Source organism: Phasianus colchicus, chromosome 9 (assembly GCF_987193195.1).
Source record: "Phasianus colchicus chromosome 9, bPhaCol1.hap1.1, whole genome shotgun sequence".
NCBI lineage: Eukaryota > Metazoa > Chordata > Aves > Galliformes > Phasianidae > Phasianus > Phasianus colchicus.
Genome location: NC_143444.1, coordinates 10994977 through 11014330, shown reverse-complemented (window position 1 = coordinate 11014330; position 19354 = coordinate 10994977). Strand labels below are relative to the sequence as shown.

Sequence of the window (19354 nt, the reverse complement as noted above, 5' to 3'; positions counted from 1 at the left end):
AACTGTTCTTCAAGATTCCAGGACTACATGGCTGCATTTGATTTTCAGCAGAAACAAAATTCTTGTTAGGCATGCATTGTGCAGGCATCAGGAGGACTTTATGCCCCTATTACAAGTGGGACACTCCAGTGGCCATCATCATGTGCAACTAAGATCTTAGTTCTACTAAAGAGAAATCCCTCAGAGTGCACATACTGCAGGACTAAGCAAACTCATATCAAAAGATCCCATCTTGCACAATAAACCACCAGTACAGATGGACTCAGTGTCATGCCTGATTTCACATCACTTGGAATACCTTGTTTGAGCCAGTCTAACTGGGTGGAAATCCGTCCTATTGTTTAGAAGTTATGGCCTTGTATCTGGGAGAAAACTTCTGCAGTATACTGAATTGTGCACTAATAAATCATTCTGCAAAGAGTTCCTTCATTTCAAGAAATGAACACAATAAGAAATAGCAACAGTGGCACATTAGAGTCAAGTAGATAAAGATAAAGCACACAAAGCCTTTGAGTAATGCTTCAAGAGGAATTTGAATGTTGGGAGCAGAGTTAATGACACTTCAGTGCAACCATTTCAAAAGTTTAAGTTTCACTGATAATTTGTTGATGGTTATTGCATTAATGTCCACTATTGGCTAACAATGGGAATCATCATTTTATTTTGCTTCTGCACTGCTATGCCAAAATATTAGCGAGTGGCTGTTGAGAACATTCTATTACAGGTATCTCTTTCATGCTGGAGTTGTTCTCTAAAAAAATGCTCTAACGGTCTGAGAGATGGAAAGTAGGTTATTTCTTTTGTGTGCATAAAATCATTATCTAAGGAATTTATAATTCTGGTGAGGCATTCTAGCAATTTCAGGCTTGGCGCAAGTCAGGTTCAAAAGCTGTTCTAGGAGAGGTAACTTTCCCGTTCCTCCCTCCTTCCAGTATGATGCCAACTGGAAAGCAAGCAGGAGAAACAGGGATCAAGTGGCATAACTAGAGACTGAAAAGAGACAAGAAATTACAGATAGGCTATACCAAGGTACCTAGATTTAGAGTTGCACTAATTAGTGGTGAGGGATTAACATGGGTGATGTAATCATAGATTTACCGGTTTCAGTTAGAAACAGTGACAAAAAGTAAGCACGCTCACCTTTACGGATACATCTTGGAGTAGGTGACCAGCCATTCTTCGTGCAAGTAATTTCACCATCTTCATTGTCAGTATGATAATTTGTGTTGCAGAAATATTGAGCTCTGTCACCTTCTTTGTAACGTTTCATCCAATTATTTTGGATAGCACCATTTTCCAGATGCGTGGCATGACATATTTCTAAAGAAGAAAAGTAAGTACATTTAACCACATTAATAAAAACAGCCAAAACTGTAGTAAAATAATTCCTAGGAAGAGAGTCACCAAAAAAGCTCCCTACTACCCTTGTGTCTATCCCCAAAAGACATCAGTGTTCAAATCTGAATCAAAGCACATTTCCTTTCACTGCCCTATAATCACTGTATCACAAAAACAGGAGATTCATAAAGCACTAAGAACTGGCCTAGTAAACTAAAGTCCTTACTGTAGTTAATAAGCAAGGCTGGCTAACTTCACTGCCTCTCGTGTCATGTACAGCAACTCTGGTATGCTCTGCTAAGTCTCTCAAATTTTGATGTGTGTGCTGAGACACACAAGGCATTTGATCCCAAGCAATTTTATTATCCCTGTACAAGTGCATCAGCCTCTCAAACTGGCTCTAGAGAATTTATCAACAGCTAAGCATGCTGTTTCTATAGCATCCTGTATCCCAAGAGCTTAGATACATGGAAGGAATATTGCAGCTGTGTTATTGAAGTAACTGTTTGTTTCTACTGGGCACAACCCTGCTCATTCCCTGCATTGCTTTCCTGTCCACTGAGGACAACAGGAGAAAATTCAACCTTTATCTGATCCTTTGGGCCCTACTGTAGGTAGGAACTGCTCTGCGACTGAAGATCTGGGTTATGAGAGAAGTCCTCAGCTCACTGGTTTAAATTTGTTTCCCATAGTTGAATGAATTCAGTGCATCTTGATCTCTTACTGCAGACATTCTTACTCTCAGCTTATTTAAAAGTGTTCCACCTTCCCCCAAAGGTTATCCCAAAGGACAAGGCAGTGGATTCCAGATAACCTCCAGACAATGCACCCAAGCCACTGAAGGAAGAATATATTTACATGGAAAAGAATTTATCCGTATGTGTCACTGTGTACAAAAGGAAGCAAATGCATGCGTGTGACCTGGACACTAGAGAGTAAAAGCATATCCTAATTCATACTCTCCTTAATTTTTCTAAATCTCAGGCATAGCTACAGGTGTAAAGAATGACCCAAATCCAAATGTTTAATTTCAGACTTATTCACTTCATAGTGTCACTTTATCAGGTGATTGTTTAAACCAAGAAGATGGGAAAACAGTCTGAGTGCAGTTCCACAGGTCAGCTAAAGCAGTTACAATTTAATAAGCCGCTAAGGTGTACAGTGCAATTTTTCCTGCACAGACCATTAATAACCAAAACAGAATTAAGCATATTTTATAAATGTACTCACTGAGACATTGTGGCTGTGGCTTCCAGCCCCCTTGAGAACAGACAATCTGAATCCAGTATTGTTCAGTTGGGGTTGAGTAGCCTTCATGACAGCCGTAGTAAATAGCCTGCCCAATCCTCATTGGAAAGTAATTCCGTTGCCAATTTCTACCCAGCATGATATTCTCTACAGCTGGGTAGTCACATGGTTTCTCTTTAAAAAGAATTTAATAGCAACAATATAAACACATGCATGTCAAAAAGCGCGGCACACAAATTTCTAAATATTAGTCCAGATACGATTTCCTGGAGTGCTTCCTGTAACTCACAGAACAGGGACTACAGACACTGGTAGATTCCATGGAGTACGGGAACAACTGCACAGTGCTTCTTTCTCAGTGTCTGTAGTTATGCTGGTTGCATATGCTGGTCACATTGCAACCAACAGAAATCCTGCCATTTTCTCAGTGGATTCCAGACACTGATTCTTGAAACCAAATGCAAGTATTTCTTCTATGCTAAGATGATATTGTTCTTTCAGAGGGCTCCAACTAAATTTATCATATTGACAGGGATGGAAGCCCAGTTAGCTAGCTCAGAAATAGACACTGAACCACAGACTCTAAAAATTGCAGTGACACCCATTACCACTTACGTTTGTCCCTTCTAGGATCTTACACCAAATATTCTTATTAGCTACTTTATTTTATTTTATTTTTTTAAAAACCATTATGATTTTCATTTTGCTTTCTCAGTTCCTCAAAAGAGATTTTCAGGGACAAGTGGAGATAAAATGGGAAGGTTCCTAGCACCTTTCACCCAGAGTTTAACGTGTCCCATTTGGCCACGGCAGATAGTTTCCTCCTGAAATGCCCTGACCTAAAGCACAAATGCTGGAGGAAGAGGGGTCATCCTCTGAACAGACCACTCAACACTGAATGAGGTGGCTTGAGAAAAATAACTCAGTTTCAGAGCACACAAATAGAGAAATTATTAATCTCTATAAGAACTATGTACTTTTCTTGAATAGATCATATTGTCTTATCCAAAGTTCATATACATGACTGACTTCATCAGAGATTCTCTCACCTCCTTCTGTTTTCTACACTTTTAAAAAAAATACTATTTTTAATGACAAAAGATCAAAGATTGACAAATTATGAAATTAATTGCTGAGTTTTGTTTTTATACTGCTCATATTGGGCAAAAATATAATTGTAGTTATGAGAAATTGAAGCAAAAAAAGAACCAACCTCATAATCAATTGAGAATATTTTGTTTTGCTGTTTGACAGATTTTAATGAAATTCTTTACTAACACACAACTGCAAAGTAAATAACTAAAGCTACGGTAACCACGGTTAAACATACCTTGCAATCTGTGCTTTGGTTTAGATATTTTAACACTCACTGTATCTTGTTTACTTGGCTGACCCGCTAATCTGCAGGTGTTCCACAAATCTTCCTGTCTGGGAGCCCGCTATTGCAAATTAACACAGTTTCACAGATTCAGTGACAGATAATATTCATGTTCATAAACACAGTGTGAATTTAGATTATACCAATATTTTTTAGTGTTTCTTCCACATCATCACATTAATCTTCATAACATCAAGATACAAAATGAATAAGCATCTTTATTTCCTACGTTTCTTAAGATTTTTGTCTTGAGTTCTTTTTTCACTGAGATATTTCCAAAATAACAATTCTGCGTGTTATGTCTTCGTTCATGAGAGCAACTTACCAACACAACCTGGAGCAGGCACCCAACCACTGCTGGTGCATTTTGCTACGTTTCTGGCAGTCAGTGTGCTAAAACGATATCCAGAATCACAGTCTATTGTAATTGTAGCTCCTTCCATGTACCTGTCTTTTTGAGGTCTAAAGTTTCCATTGGGAAATGTTGGAGGAAAGCATACAACTTCTACATAGGAAGAGAAAAATAGGTGCCAATTGAAAGAATGCCTTTATATAGTTCTTATCTACAAAGCACATTGACTAAAACCGCATACATTAACAGTCAAATACAGATTTCTTAGGCAAAGATAAGGTTACACTTCTCTCCTACTCTTAGAAACATACAGATCTGTAAGAACAGACTACCACAGAATGATCTTTGAGTGATCTTATATTTGAATATAGTCCAGTATGTCAAAGTCCAGAAAAATGGTGTTTTGTTGTTGTTGTTTTTTATTATTTTTGGCACTCCTCAAAAGCAGCATGTTGCTAAACCATAGGAAATGAATATTAATTAGTATAATTACAAATCTTGAAACAGAAATTTCAAGGACCAAACGAGTAATAGGGCTGACTACGTTTTACTTCTAAAGAGGTCTTTCTGGAAGAGGTCCCAGGAAGGTGGGCGGTACGTAACATCCTATAACACTGCCCTGCTGCCAATGCATTTTTTCAGTTTAAAGCATCCTTTGTCAACTTCTTGAACATGATTCAAGGCACTAAAGATTTTCCCCAACTTTGCATCAAATTAATTTATATAGGACATAGTGTACAAGTTCTTATTTGTGGAATTTAGAGTTCTAGTTGAATTCTTTAAGTGCTGTAGCCAAATGATAATAAACTGATTTTCACTAGCTACGTTAATGTTAAACCCAGTAAACTTGGATTTCACTGAAAATATCTTGGTGTGAAGAAAGGAAGACTTCAGCAACCATTATCACTACTCTGAGAAGCTGATTTCGAATTTTCCCATGCTGTTAAAAAATTTCAGATTCTTCCTTTGGTTTTAATTTTTCCATTATGAACATTTTTTCCCACCCTGCTTGCTTAAATATTCTTTTTATGTCTGATTTTTTCCATTCCTTTGCTAAAACATTTTCACTGTATTTTGTAGGAGGCAATGAGATTCAGTATTATCCTATTTGTTCTATTTGTTCAAATTAGGAATTCTTTCTAACTCAAGAATATATTTGCTATGTTTTCTCCACTAGTCCAGATTTCCAGAATAAAAAGGAGCACTGCAACTGCTAATGCTCCAGTATTTCAGCATCAATCTATTTATGCAGTATACACAAGAAATTCTACTTTCCTAGTCCCATGCACCTACGCTTGAGTAATAAAAGGCTGAATTAACTATTTTTGCCATGTTCCCTCATGAAAAATGATTATCAGGATCTTTGGCTGTTTTAACCCTTAGTCCTGCCAGATTTTCATGATGTATTAGTCAGATGCAGATGAAATTATTATTTTTATGAACAAACTAACATTTGGCAGTACTAATCTCAGAAATTACTCCCAAAACAACTTATGGAAAAAGGCTGACCGGTGCAATAGGGGGTTGGATACCATCCAGATTCAGTACATTGTGAATCTGCTCGTTCACTGTATGTGTATCCTTTGTTACAGACATAATGCAGTTGCTCAGACTCCCTGTAAGTCTTCTGCGAGGAACGTACAGCTCCATTCGGAATTGATGGCACGCTACAAATAATATCTGAAGTTGAAAAAAACAAAATCCATAAATTCATATAATTTTTTCTGTATTTATTTGCTGAGAATAAATCCCTATTGGAATAAAAATTAGTGGGATTTTTTTCCCCTTTTGAATTTATAGAAATTATATCAGTAAAAACACTTGCACTCAGAAACTGTGTGCAACTTAACTGAGAACTCTTCAGTGACACGATTGTGGGTGCCAAGTATGCTGTCGCACAGCAGCAGTAGCAAACTGATTCATAAGACAGCTTTCAGGGCTATGATTCATTTTTTAATTGCTTTTAGAATTGTTTACAAGATAAGGAATGTTCTAAACTAAGCAACTAGGCTAGCTGAAATTTAAGATTTTTTTCAATTTTCTCATAATTTCATTTCCTTGTAATTTCCAGCAAATCTAAAGCTCTCTCATATTCAGCAGATAATCAATAAAATTATGGCATTACCAGAAGAAAAAAAAAATAGCATTAAAATACTTGGAGAACTGACACAAGGATACCTAACTATCTATTGAAAAACTCAGCATTCTCAGTTCCTTGCCAAACTCAGAATACCACCAAGATTTTGCACTTTCTAAAATCTGAATTTATAAAGCCAGATAATATATAAGATTTTGTTTCCCAGGTCATAAAGCAAGACACCAGAGGGTTATCTTAGATTTTTTTGCTAGATTTATTTTATAATTAGAATGAAATAAATCTCAGCAGAATTGTCTTTGTTTAATAAAAATCACTGTATTCTACAAATAGTGCTAGCACGTGTTCTCTTTACTACTCAGAACTGGTGAGACTGCATGTAGAGTATTCTGTCCAGGTCTAACCTCCCCAGTAGAAGAAAGTCACAGACATTCTGGAGCTGGTCTAGTGATAGGCCAAGAAGATAATTAATTTGCTTAAATAAACACTGAAGTGACTGAATCTTTTATAGATTATTATATTATAAAGTTTTTTATATATGTATATATAAATATATATAAAAATATATATATTTTATACTGAAGTTAGTTTCAAAGAAATTGAGTGCAGCCTGGAAAACCACAGTTTGCAGTGAAAATGTGGAACAAACAGGTAATCCACTACGACTGTACAGATACATACAGTGCTCTCTGATTTTACTTTCTTATCCTATTTCTGCAAATATACAATGGAGACTGTTTACTGGCAACCTATGCTTAATTGCTGTGGAATAAAATTAAAGCTTTGTAACCAGTTCCTAGAAGTCTATGAGAATAAAGTTTCTTATGGAGAACAGTGTTTTACCTTGGCACTGAGGTACATCACTATCCCATTTTCCATTAGAAGAGCAATGTATTGCTTTAGATCCAACAAGCTTGTAATGTTCGTTACATTCAAACTCTATGACCTGGCCAAAGGAATACTCTCGGTTTAGCTCAAATGCACCACTTACAACTATTCTTCCATTTTCTGGTGCTTTTACAGGTAAACACTTTGCAACTGGAAAACAAAACAAAGCAAATAAAACAAAGGGAAAAACAATAATTTTGAGGCCTACTCACTAAAATAAATTGACACACACAACAAGTTAAAATATAGATAAATCACTGTGATTACCTTAAACATTTTTAACAAGTGTACAGACTTGTTATGTATTCTGATACCATTTGCTGGCTTTCAACCAAATAAAAACTCCTCAGTCACAAAGGAAGAAGTTTATGAGGACTCAGGAATTGCAGTACCTTGGCGACATGTAACGAAAAATATTGGAGCCATTGCACCAAATTAAGCAGAGAGCTAGCTGTATGCCTAAATTTAAGGACACTCAAAATCCAGTACATTGAATGCGGAATACTCGAGACCAGCTGTTAGGAAACATCAAAACTCACATATCTAATATTACAAATTACTTTTAAAAAGTTAAAAGTTATCTCTGCGGAGAAAGGATGATTACTTCCATAATCATACAGGTTTGAAACTAAAGTTTTCCAAATTCAGTAGCTAAGTAGTATCTAAGCCATCCAGCCTATTCAAGTCTGAGGACTGGGTCTTTTATTCTCTTTATTTCTTACTAATGTCAAATTTCTAACAAAATCTTAATGGGCAGAATAATCATAAGGATGTAGAGGAAAATAAGCTACAAATACATGCATAAATATACATGTAAAATGTCTTATCCCAGCTGACTTTTATAAATATGTTTGCAGATACTTACTCTATATATAGAGTCTGTACATGAGGTAGAGCTTTAAGCCGTTTGGGAGTGATAAGACACAATTTTGTGAGTGATTTTTGGTAAAAATTTGAATAATTATTGGATTAAAAAGACTGAATGGATATTGTATGAGTTTCACTGCTGCATAACTTGAGTTTAGACATATGTACATATACGCAAATTAATATTAGGTGTTTAATCATTGAATATTCTTGAGTAGTTATTTACAACATAAGGAGTCATAGTAGTCACAATAGACAACAGAAGTGCTACAGAGAGTAGTGAGATCACAGACAAGTTCTAGATAGTATCAGACAGATAAAAAGTCAGTTTCATAAGGAATGAAATATCAATTTCTATTTACCTTCACAGTGGGGGATGTCATTGCTCCATCCCTCTGCGAGACACTCACGGTAATTTTTTTGGCTGAGCATTCGGTATCTTACAAAAAAAAAAGTGAATGAAAAATCAGTCTTAGCAGCGCTGCTGCTCTGGAAACAAGGGAAGTAGGTTTCAGATATTCTAATATAGACTAACCAAAACAGGATTAAAAAAAAAAACCCACAGTTTTCCTGCCCGTCTTCCCTATTTTTGTTTCTTTTACTTGCATATGGCAAATATACAAAAAAATAACATTCATGAAGTAGCTTTCTAATCGGTAAAACATTAACTTCATTACAGAGGCATCAAGCTTTGTCTACATAACAAGTAACCTAAGGGTGATTTACACAGTCATTAGCAAGGAGATTAAATCTCTTGTTGCCTCTGTTCCAGTATGACTGAAAGCCATGGGACAGCATCAAAATCAGACATAACCCAAGCCATATGCATCCCATGCTTCACTGAGTTAGTATTATCTTAGGCTTGAGGGCATCGTAGACACAATGACACTGCTTAGTCTGGAATGTATTCAGAAGATTACAGCTAGTCTAAAATGACAATGAAGAACTGTCTGCACTTAAGAGATTAAGGAGAATATTGATTTCCTAACTCATATGTGTACATCTTCCAGCAACACAAAGTCTGTAAAAACATGGCTAAAACATTGTACTACGGTTATAGCTGATTTGCATTTCACGAGGAAATAATCCAATTATCAGCATACTTACCTAAACACAACACTAAACATTTGCCTTGCTGCAACTTTCATTGGAGAAGATGAACAGAGAGATAAGAGAATTCCTTCCAAGCAGTAAGTGAAGAGATGTTACTCAATCTACCAGAAACATCTTCCTTCAATATCTCCCTCCTTTCATAACTCACAGAAATGATTTAAGGAGGTTTGATGTGTTGTAGTTTAGAATAGACGATTCCACTGTACAGCCTAATGACTTCTCCAACATAACTGCATAATGACTGCCTACTGAGAGTACTAATGGCAGTGCGTGAAGCTTTATTTCCATCTGAACTGGCTAGCTTGTCAAGTCATGAGCCAGCTTTGAGGCAGATAATTTGTTTTGCTTTCTACTCAGGCAGCCATAATTTCAAGTGAGCTACAGCCTTATCTGAGACTTGGGATGACAGCTTCGTCTGTGTGAAGTACAGTTGTTCCAGTACCACTAAACTGCTGACCAGACATAGGAAAAAGTTATGTTCAGTATTGTAATTACAGTATTTTCAGTTAAACAACAATCTGGTATTCTTAAATATGAGCAAGCTGACAACTGCTTTACAGACAACAAATTCATAACCAGTACTTCTCCTAATATTGAGTTAAATAATATTACCCATCATTACATCTGTATTCAACTCTGGCACCAAAGACAAACTCGTTTCCAGCAGTAAGCTGAAAGGAACCAAACTCAGTATCTCCAGGATGTCCACAGGGCTTACCTGGTAAGAAAGAAATAGTAAAAAAGCAAGTACTTAACCACACACAGAAGGGTAGTATGAAAGGTAGCACGTTTCTTTTAATTAGTAGAAAGTGTTTTGAACAACTATTCAATGCAAAATGTTCACCATTACCTTGATTAACCTTCTTTTCTTTTTAGTCATTGTTTTCAATAAGAACATAGTAGAATGAGGTTTTTTTTCTTTTAATCTAAATAACAAATTAGGAGCCTTTGATCCTTTAAAAAAAACTAATCTCATTTTAAGCTTTATGACACATTTTAAAGACAGAATGTAACATCAGTTTTTCATAAAACTTCTGACACGGACCGTTCCAAATCTTACAGACGCCATCCATGACTGGCATTTAAATATCCTCAGTCTGATGAGGATTGTGCTGAAAAAAGAGTGATTATCTGAGGCCATGTGAGGAGTAAGGCGGCTCAAGCTTCTCCTAGGAGTGCTCTTATGGTCTGGCCTCAATTGGATCCCAAAACAGAATTGCAAAAATGAGCACGTGGTCTCTGTCGTAGATGACTTCAATACAGAACTTGAAGACATATGTTTAAGTTTACAAATGACACGAAACTGGGAGGAGCTGTTGACCCCTTTGAGGAAAGATAGGCCTTGAAGAAAGATCTTTGTCAACTGAAAGGTTGAGCAGTCATCAACCCTGTGAAGTTTAACAAGAGCAAGTGCTGGCCAGGACAACAAATGTGGCACCAAACTGTCAGAGTTCAGGGAGCTCTGGACACCACTCTCAGACATAGGGTTTAGATTTTGTGTGGTCCTGCATGGAGCCAGAGGTTGGATTCTGATTCTTGTGGGTCCTTCCACATCAGACTATTCTATGATCCTATAATTCTCATTCATCTCCCTTAGATATTATAATAAAGGCTGCAAAATAGATTGCATGGCTAAATTTTACGAGGTATCATCAGAAAAAATCCTTCCTGGTCTCAATCAAATAAGGCATTTTCATTTCTTGAAACACATCAACATCCTTTTTTTTTTTTTAAACCCAAATAAGAGATATTTGAGTATTTCAGTGTGATTCAAAGAGAATAGATCTCGCCATCATAAATTTTGCTATCTAGTGTGCTCTCTCATGAAAAGTGAGTATGAACACATTATCTGTACCAAATCATCCTCTTTTTCCCTCCATCTGTACCTTACCAGTTTCAGTATCAGTTCACAGGGTGGCAGTATTCACTAAAATATGTAACAAAAAAACTAGACTAATTTTAGTATAATTGGAAAGATTTCTGTGCACCAAGTATTTATGCAAATGTATTTAGAAGTAAGAAAGTAACAACAACAACAACAACAACAAAAAAAACAACCCAATTTAAAATAGAAAAGAAACTACCATCAATTCTATTAATTAATTTTTACTTAAAATTTCTATTAATCTCTGAAACTTAATTTTGTATTATTAAGTCAAGTAGCTGTATTGAGATAGACAGAATCTCTATGAAAGATACAGGAGAAAAAAGCTCAAATGCCTAATATTTATTTGTGTTTAGTACTCATTCATTATAGAACGTATCTTCTGACTAAAAATAATTAAGTTCCACTTCTTCAGTGAATTCAGTATGAAAGTGTGAGAAACTTCTAAACTCTTAACATGGTACAACAGAAATAATAAGCAGCAGCTTTTATCTTCACCTGAGTTTTCCTTTATAGTTGAAAAGAAAAGGCATGGGAAAATGAATTCTATGATTTTTTAATGCCAAAAAAAGTCCAATCAACTTCCAAGAAGTTGTATCCTTTAGAACTAGTTGAATAAACTAAAGAGAAAAAAATAATTTCTTTGACTTGCATTCAGAAGATAGGTTAGTGCTTCATTTTGCTTCGACTTTAAGTTCCATCAACATTAGACTTGTAAAATTTTGGAAGCGATCTCCCAGTACTTACTCCTGCATTCCGTGTTGCCTTGTTGCTTCCACTCTCCATCAGCACACTTGACCACAATTCGTCCTATTTTTATATATCCAGGCCGACATTTGTAAGTTACTACAGTGTCATGTGGATAGGGAGGGTTGTCCCATGTTTCAGTAGGTACTTCTTTAATTCTCCTTGGAGGAGGTTGTTCACAAGCTAGAAATTATAAATAAAAATATTGGTGATTGAGGCACATGCTGCATCTCCAAAATAGTTTTACAATAGAAAATGTAGCAAGAAATCCTGGGTATATTTGTGATCAAACGCACATATCTTTTCTACTTCATTATAAAATGGGAAACTGCTAAGAATCCACATTTTGTAGGGGTATGAACAGACATGTTGTAGGACAGGAGGGAAAAACAGTCAAGCCAATAGAAAACGCAAACACACACTGGGCAGCCATCGTTCAAAATAAATTTCAGTTACGAGGACCGCAACCAGAGATTAGAGCCTCAGCTCAAACCAAAAACATCTGTTATCCCTGCATCTGCGGAAGCTCCTCCATGCCAGTCCTTCTGCTGTCAGTACTCTTTTCCAGCTATTTTATTCTGCAGCCACCACCATCCTTACTGACAGTTAGCTCATGCTCCACTTGGTCAAGATCTGCCAGACTTCTGTTTTACATCCCCTAAGTTTTCTGTTTGGCTAAGATTATGATTTTCTAAAACATTCCATAAGGTTCTTATGACACACTACTTGTTACATGCTGTAATTAATCCTGAGTATTCACTTTAATCTTTGTAAGCTTTAAAGTATTTTGATTCAGTTTGGGCTATGGAGTAGGATATATCTGATGTTTTTCATTAACTCAGTATTATGCAGTCTTCTCCAAAAGCTCCTTATGAGGCTTTCTTTGGTGTCTGTGAAACGTACAGCCCATATGAATTTTTAAAAATGGACCTGAATTAATTTTATTAAGAGCATTTTCAAAAATTTAAGAATAAAAAAAGTGAGACTGAAGGGGAAATTAAAAAAAAAAAAAAAAAGGAAGCTATTATGAAACATAACAGCCTCATGTCAAGAATGTTAAAAAATATTTGTAATCATTAACCTAATTTCAGTGACCTAGTTTCAATCTCTCTGCTTGTATGACTGAAATGGACTTTAAAGACTGAAGCTTTACCTACAGTAACAGACTCTGGACAGTGTGGCTGATTAGTTACTAAGTTGTCTATTTTACATCTGAACATCAAAAGTGAGAACTGATGAAAAGAGATCTCTGAGAAATTAAAACTTAGAAAAGAAATGGGAGATGTCTGCTAGAAATGGAAGTTTCTTGATGAATGAGATTCATTGCTAAGTACAGAACTGGAATCAAAACCTAAACTAGTTTAGTTGTAGGGCCCCCAGTCTGAGAAAGCAGCAGTGCTGATGGTCTAAGTGCTGCCTGAAAGTGAGACTACAGGAAAAATATACAGGAACTTTTTCTGTGCAAGGGGATAGAAGGGCCATCACAGTCAGAGATTAAGTAGTGTGATTTCTAATACAAAGTGAGGAGAAAAAATCCTAATTCTTCTATATAAAAGTGTAAAAATTTTAAAAAGTGTAATTCTGTAGCTATGGCATTTCGAAAGTATAAAGAAAAGAATGCTGAGTGAGATCTAATAACTTTCTTTTGACTGGCAGAAGTAGGTGGGAGAGGTAGGCGAGCTTTGAGGACACCGCTGAGGTGATAAAGGAAGTGTCAGACCTCCCACAGGTTCATCATCTTCCCAACTATTTCAGTTACTCTAAAAACAATGATGTTCCAACCAATCATTCTGAGAAAATAGCTCTGTCCACTAGAGGGTACTCTACTAACAAAAAAGGTGGTAGGGACTTTCACTTTCATTTGCAAGATACATTCACATTTTAATACCTTTTTTTTCCCCTCAAAAAATCTAGGAGTAAGTTAAATGAAGTACTCCTCTAGGTGGCTCCATCTTGCAAATGTGTTAAAAGTGGTTATTTTGCCCGAGAAAGACTGTCTGCAGAGGTGAAACAAGGGATTTTTTCTGGTTCTGCATATCTTTCATTAGAGCTTGTTAAGCTTGTTAATTGCCAATGCTTTCAGTTTGTATGTAGAGAAAGCACAGTCCAAATTCTATGATTTCAAGAACAGCTTAAAAGTTATACACGTATAACTAACTTTTCTTGTCTTCTCTGCATGCACCTGCTTGTTAGCAACCACAAGACTATTCGGACAACAAATTAACAGCTCAGTCATCTCACATTCAAATCAACACACCAGTTTTAGATCCCATTTATAAAAAGTTCATAGAGAAATTGCACATGGGTGTCTTAGGTGTCTCTTATTCAGACATCTAAATTTATTGCTTTCAACCTCATTTAAAAAAAAAAAATCTTTTTTTCAGGTTTTATACCTCATCATTAGACCTATTAGCCTATTTTTCATTTCTTATCTACAATAAATGGTATGTAAGAATTTGGTCTATGAATCAACCTTTTGAATGTACCGTAATGTCCTCCATTCTACATTTGAGTACTTGCTTAAAAAAAAAAAATCATACACACAAACAAAATCCAGTTTATCATGACATGACATAGAATGCTGTGACATAATGACATCATTGAATTTGAAGATGCTATGATTTCTCCAAACTGCAAAAAAGTTTTCATATGACAGCAAGTCAGTCAGGCTGAAGTTGAAGATAGTATGGGGCAATGTTGGATGTCCAGACTGAACTGGCTTCTGCAAGGATAGAACTCTGCAACAGTGCACATCTTGCACATCCATAGGCTAGCCACGGGCTATTCAGAAGAGGGAGAGCTTCTCTGCTGTATTCTCCTCTTATTTCTGATTTATATTTTCATTGTCTGTTGTGCAGAGTGGGGACTCTACACTGCCTTATGTTAAAAAACAACAACAAAAACAAGACAAAAAGGATCTCCTGACAGTCTCTTAACCACTACATTATGTTTCTCCCTGGATTTCATTTCAACTCTCTGGTTGTTCTTCACTATACTGCACTGATATCAGTCTATGTGACAGCAAGTGTTACTGCCAACTGCTGTAGTACGTATATGCATTTCTGACTACAGTTAATTAATACTCTTTTTTAATGCGGTTTCTTAGTAGTTTGAGAAAAAGAAATCAGCTGGCAAGATGTACTTCAAAATTATATTAATTACATCATGCACTTTGATCTGCGTACTCAACAAAACTGGGATTTATTTACTTTTATATTAGCGCGTAAGGCTTAAATGCATTCCTTCAAACACTTCAGTGAGAAACCAGAACAGCTGTAATTAATCATTTATTAAACACATGTGACTTGATCATGATTAGAAATAGCTCAAATTACTTTCCCACCATTATTATGCTGGTAGCAACTTCTAGAATGCCAAGCACAAACTGCAAATTCAGGTAGAAGTACTCAAGCAACAACCTAGTTCTCAAACAACTCCCACAGTCTTCCAGTATGAAGATTGAAATAAGAAAGCTGCAGGGACATTGTAATGGTGCCTCAAACAAAGCAAATATCGCTAAACCACCATTCCTTTGCAAACTATTCGAGCTAAAGAAAGCATTGTGAAAAGGAAATGCAAATTCAGGCAAACTCCCTTTACAAGTTCCAGGATCTTTCTAGACTAATTTGCAAATGAAATAGGCTTTTGTAGTTGCTTTGGAACAGTATTTATATGGACACTGTAAGTCCATACTAAAAATATGCTAAATTTCATCAACATCCTGATTTTTTTTTTTTTTTCAGTTTTCAAAGTAAAATGCATCATATTGTTTTCATTAACAAAGTCTTCATAATCTTCACCCAAAATTAACAACAACCTGAACTGAACTAGGGCATACTAGCTCAAAACCACACAGTGCCTTTTCTCCAGTCTTTGTATGAGAAAACAGACAAAGCAAAACAAATTACTAAATGGATATTAAGCAACATAAATACAATATCAAGGAAAATAAATTCAACAGTGAAGCAGAAAATATTAATGCAGCCTTCTGGAAAAATACCCAGAACACAAGCTACCTCTTTAAACAAGTCCCAAAGCATATCTGCATACATTTATCTTATTCAATGGATGAATACCATAGGCCAAACCTGTCATTTAACAGATATTTTATAAGCCTTTCAGTTAATCCAGTAACAGCTTCTTTTTCTCAGATTACCACACAGAGTGTTTCAGACGGACAGAAATACATATTTATTGAATATCATCTATTTTAACCTACCAATATTTTACAAGTTTCATATTTTAGAATAATTAACAAACAGAACAAACAAATAATTCATCTAACTGTAGTTTATAGGGGTAATAAACATTAAAAAATGTGCAACAATCCAGTAATAGCAGTAGTTATCCGACAAACAGACGAAATAATACTCATGACAAAATACTAAATAGCGAAGGTACTAAATACTACCAGAAGAAATCTCAATTATTGTTGTCAGAACTTCATTAAAATAGGCTTCAATTCAAGCAATTTATTTACAAATTTATTTAATAACTATCTTTCTATACACTTTGCTGTCTTTTTTTTTTTTTTCTTTCCAGATTAAAGCTTACCTCTCTCTGCAGTACAATACATCCAACATAGCAGGAGAGCTGCATAGCCCAGGAAAGGCATACTAGTGACTCAGGAACTCAGAAGTAAGTGCATTTAGTGCTGTAGCCAATTTTTTTTTGATAACTTTGTGTTATATGCACTCCTAATTTACTCAAGGACTGCCTCCAGGGACTGACCTTGCCCCATTTATACTGAGTGATTTCAGCAGTCACTTCCCCTAATCCTCTTGCAACACATACTTGCTGCTTTTTTTTTTTTTTCCCTCTCCAAACTTTACTAAATAAATAAATAAATGTCTAACAATTTGGGTTGACATTGTTCCTCCCTGCGGTCTGCTTATTCTTGCATCATAACTTTAAAAAAAAAAAAAACAAATTAATTAATCCCTTCCATGCTCAGATAAACTTTCTTTTACTACCCCAAAGTTGTACAAATACATACATATTCTTACTGCCTGTGTTTTATATGCTTTGCCAAAAATCAAATTCACATTAAATGCAGGTGCTGGGTTTGGTTTTGTTCAATATCTTGAACATAATGTCCACCCTGAGTAAGCATGCCAATGATACACAGCTGGGAGGAGTGGTTGACACAGCTGAAGACCTGGACAGACTGGTTAACTGGACAACAATAAACCAGATGAGGTTTAACAAAATCAAGTCTTGCAGCTGGGAAGGAATAGCCACGAGCATCAACACAGGTTGTGACATGGCCTGCTGGAACAGATCACTGTGGAGAAGGTCCTGGCAGATGACAGGTTGGTGATGAGCCAGCAGCGTGCCCTGGTGGCCAAGAAGGCCAATGGGATCCTGGGGTGCATTAAAGGAGCGTGGCCAGCAAGTTGAAGAAAGTGATCTCCCTCTCTACTCTGCCCTGGTCTGGTCAGGCCTCACCTGGAGTACTGTATCCAGTTATAATATCTGGTACAAGGAAGGCAAGGATCTCCTGGAGAAAGTCCAGCGAAGGGCCACAAAGATGACATGGCCAATCTCTTTTCTGCAGTCTGTGGGGACAGGACAAAGGGAAACAGTCATAAACCGGAGCATAGGAAGTTCTGCACCAATATGCAAAGGAATTTCTTCACAGTAAGGGTGATGGAGCACTGCAGCAGGCTCCCAGGGGAAGTTGTGGATTCTCCAAGACCCATCTGAACACCTACCTGCGCAGCCCCTACAATTTTGTGATCCTTTGAAAAATACAAAATGATTTACTAACCCTTTGGTTCATGCGTAAGACAGCCAAACACCCAGAGGAAAGGAAACATGCTTAACTAAGTAATCCTTGGTGACATGAAGCATTTGTTTCAGTATCACATGCAAAATTTTATGATACAGGAAATAAGAATGAATGTAATAATTGTAATAAAAATAAGGAAGCATCCAAGAGAATAATACAAACTGCAGAAAAAGAGGAACTATGTGGCAAACTGGACTAGCAGAGGAAATCTTTGTGAATTTAAATTAGCAACTGTCTTACTAATATCTTCCTTAAAATGCCTTGGCTTTAGAAGTGCACTGCATTGGAAATGTGGACAATATAAGGACAATTATTTAACACTTGAGAATTTGGAAAAAAGTGTAAGAGGATGAAGTGTTCTTGGGAGCTGGATACAAAACAGCTGACCTCATGTTCTGGACTGGTGGCACCTGATTCACACGCAAAATATACAGATTCATCTTCTGTATGCTCCCAAAAGACCCTTAAGATCACTGGCTTGGTTAGCCTACTGATGTAGGTTAAAATTGAGTATGTTTAGAAGACAGATCTCAAATCAAACCTGAAATCCAAATCAGTGATTTTTTTTTTCCCCTCAAAATATGGTAAGAGTAGATTTATTTGTTTTTACCTAGACTGTGTTTGCAGTCACTGATTCAAAGCAGTAGTCTTTGTGAAAACTAGGTTCCAGCTGTCTCACCTACAAGAAATCTACCAGATGTTAAAACATCTATTTCCTTTCCCTCCCTCTTTCTCTTTCCAAATGACTCATAAGTGGAAGATGAACTCTTGCCCTGCTCCATGTCTCTGCGATGAGCACACTGAATCAATTTTGCACCAATTAGTACACATTTGATCAGTTAAGATAAATTTTCATGTACCTAAGTTAAGATTTATGAAACAGCTTCTCACAGGACAGTACTGAACAAATCTTAAATTCCTGTTGTTCTGTGATACTGAAACAGGTCCTTCTGCAGACAGCAGCGCTCTTAACTGCACCAGAACAGTTCCATTTGCCTTCTCTGCACCAACCTTACTGCATGCATTTATGTGTTTCAGTACCAGGGAATTGTTAAGTACAAAAGCAAGTTTCCTTGTGGTGAGAAGAAATGACATCACTACAGACTGGGTGATGAATTGATTGAAAGCAGCACTGCAGAGAGGGACTGGAATACTGGTTGATGAAAAACTAGATGTGAACCAGCATGTGCACTTGCAGCCCAGAAAGCCAAACAGGCTGCATAAAAAGAAATATGGCTAGAAGGTGGAGAAAGAAGAGAAGGCTCTGGGGAGACCTTACTGTGGCCTCTCAATACATGAAGGGGGCTTATAAGAAAACTTCCAGACTCATAGCGACAGAGCAAGGGCAATGGTTTTAAACTGAAAGAGACTATATGGAGATTGGTTACAAGGAAGACATTTTTATGATGAGACACTGGTATGGGCTGCCCAAAGAAGTTGTGAACGTCCCGAAATTGGATATTGTGGATGAACTAGAAGTGTTCAACATCAAGCTGGAGAGGCTTCAAAATTGAACGACCCAGCCCAAGGAACAGATGCCCCTACACACTGTAGGAGTGTTGGAACTAGATGGTCATTAACAGTCTCTTCCAAAATAAATTATTCAATGATTCTATTCTAAGAACTTAAGATGGTTTCCAGTCACAGCTGCA

General features: G+C 36.5%; 1 protein-coding gene across 1 annotated transcript in view; it reads right to left on the bottom strand.

Moving 5' to 3' along the window:
• CFH (complement factor H) overlaps positions 1 to 16638 on the bottom strand; it is a 33060-nt gene extending 16422 nt beyond the window's left edge. Inside the window, exons 1-9 of the mRNA XM_031595797.2 lie at positions 16466 to 16638; positions 11912 to 12094; positions 9892 to 9997; positions 8529 to 8605; positions 7255 to 7449; positions 5826 to 5996; positions 4290 to 4469; positions 2569 to 2760; positions 1141 to 1320 (exon numbers count right to left, since the gene is read on the bottom strand). Coding sequence (XP_031451657.2) covers positions 1141 to 1320; positions 2569 to 2760; positions 4290 to 4469; positions 5826 to 5996; positions 7255 to 7449; positions 8529 to 8605; positions 9892 to 9997; positions 11912 to 12094; positions 16466 to 16526 — 1345 coding nt within the window. The 5' untranslated portion in view covers positions 16527 to 16638. The remainder of the gene's footprint in view (positions 1 to 1140; positions 1321 to 2568; positions 2761 to 4289; positions 4470 to 5825; positions 5997 to 7254; positions 7450 to 8528; positions 8606 to 9891; positions 9998 to 11911; positions 12095 to 16465) is intronic.
• Between the last annotated feature and the right edge of the window lie 2716 nt (positions 16639 to 19354).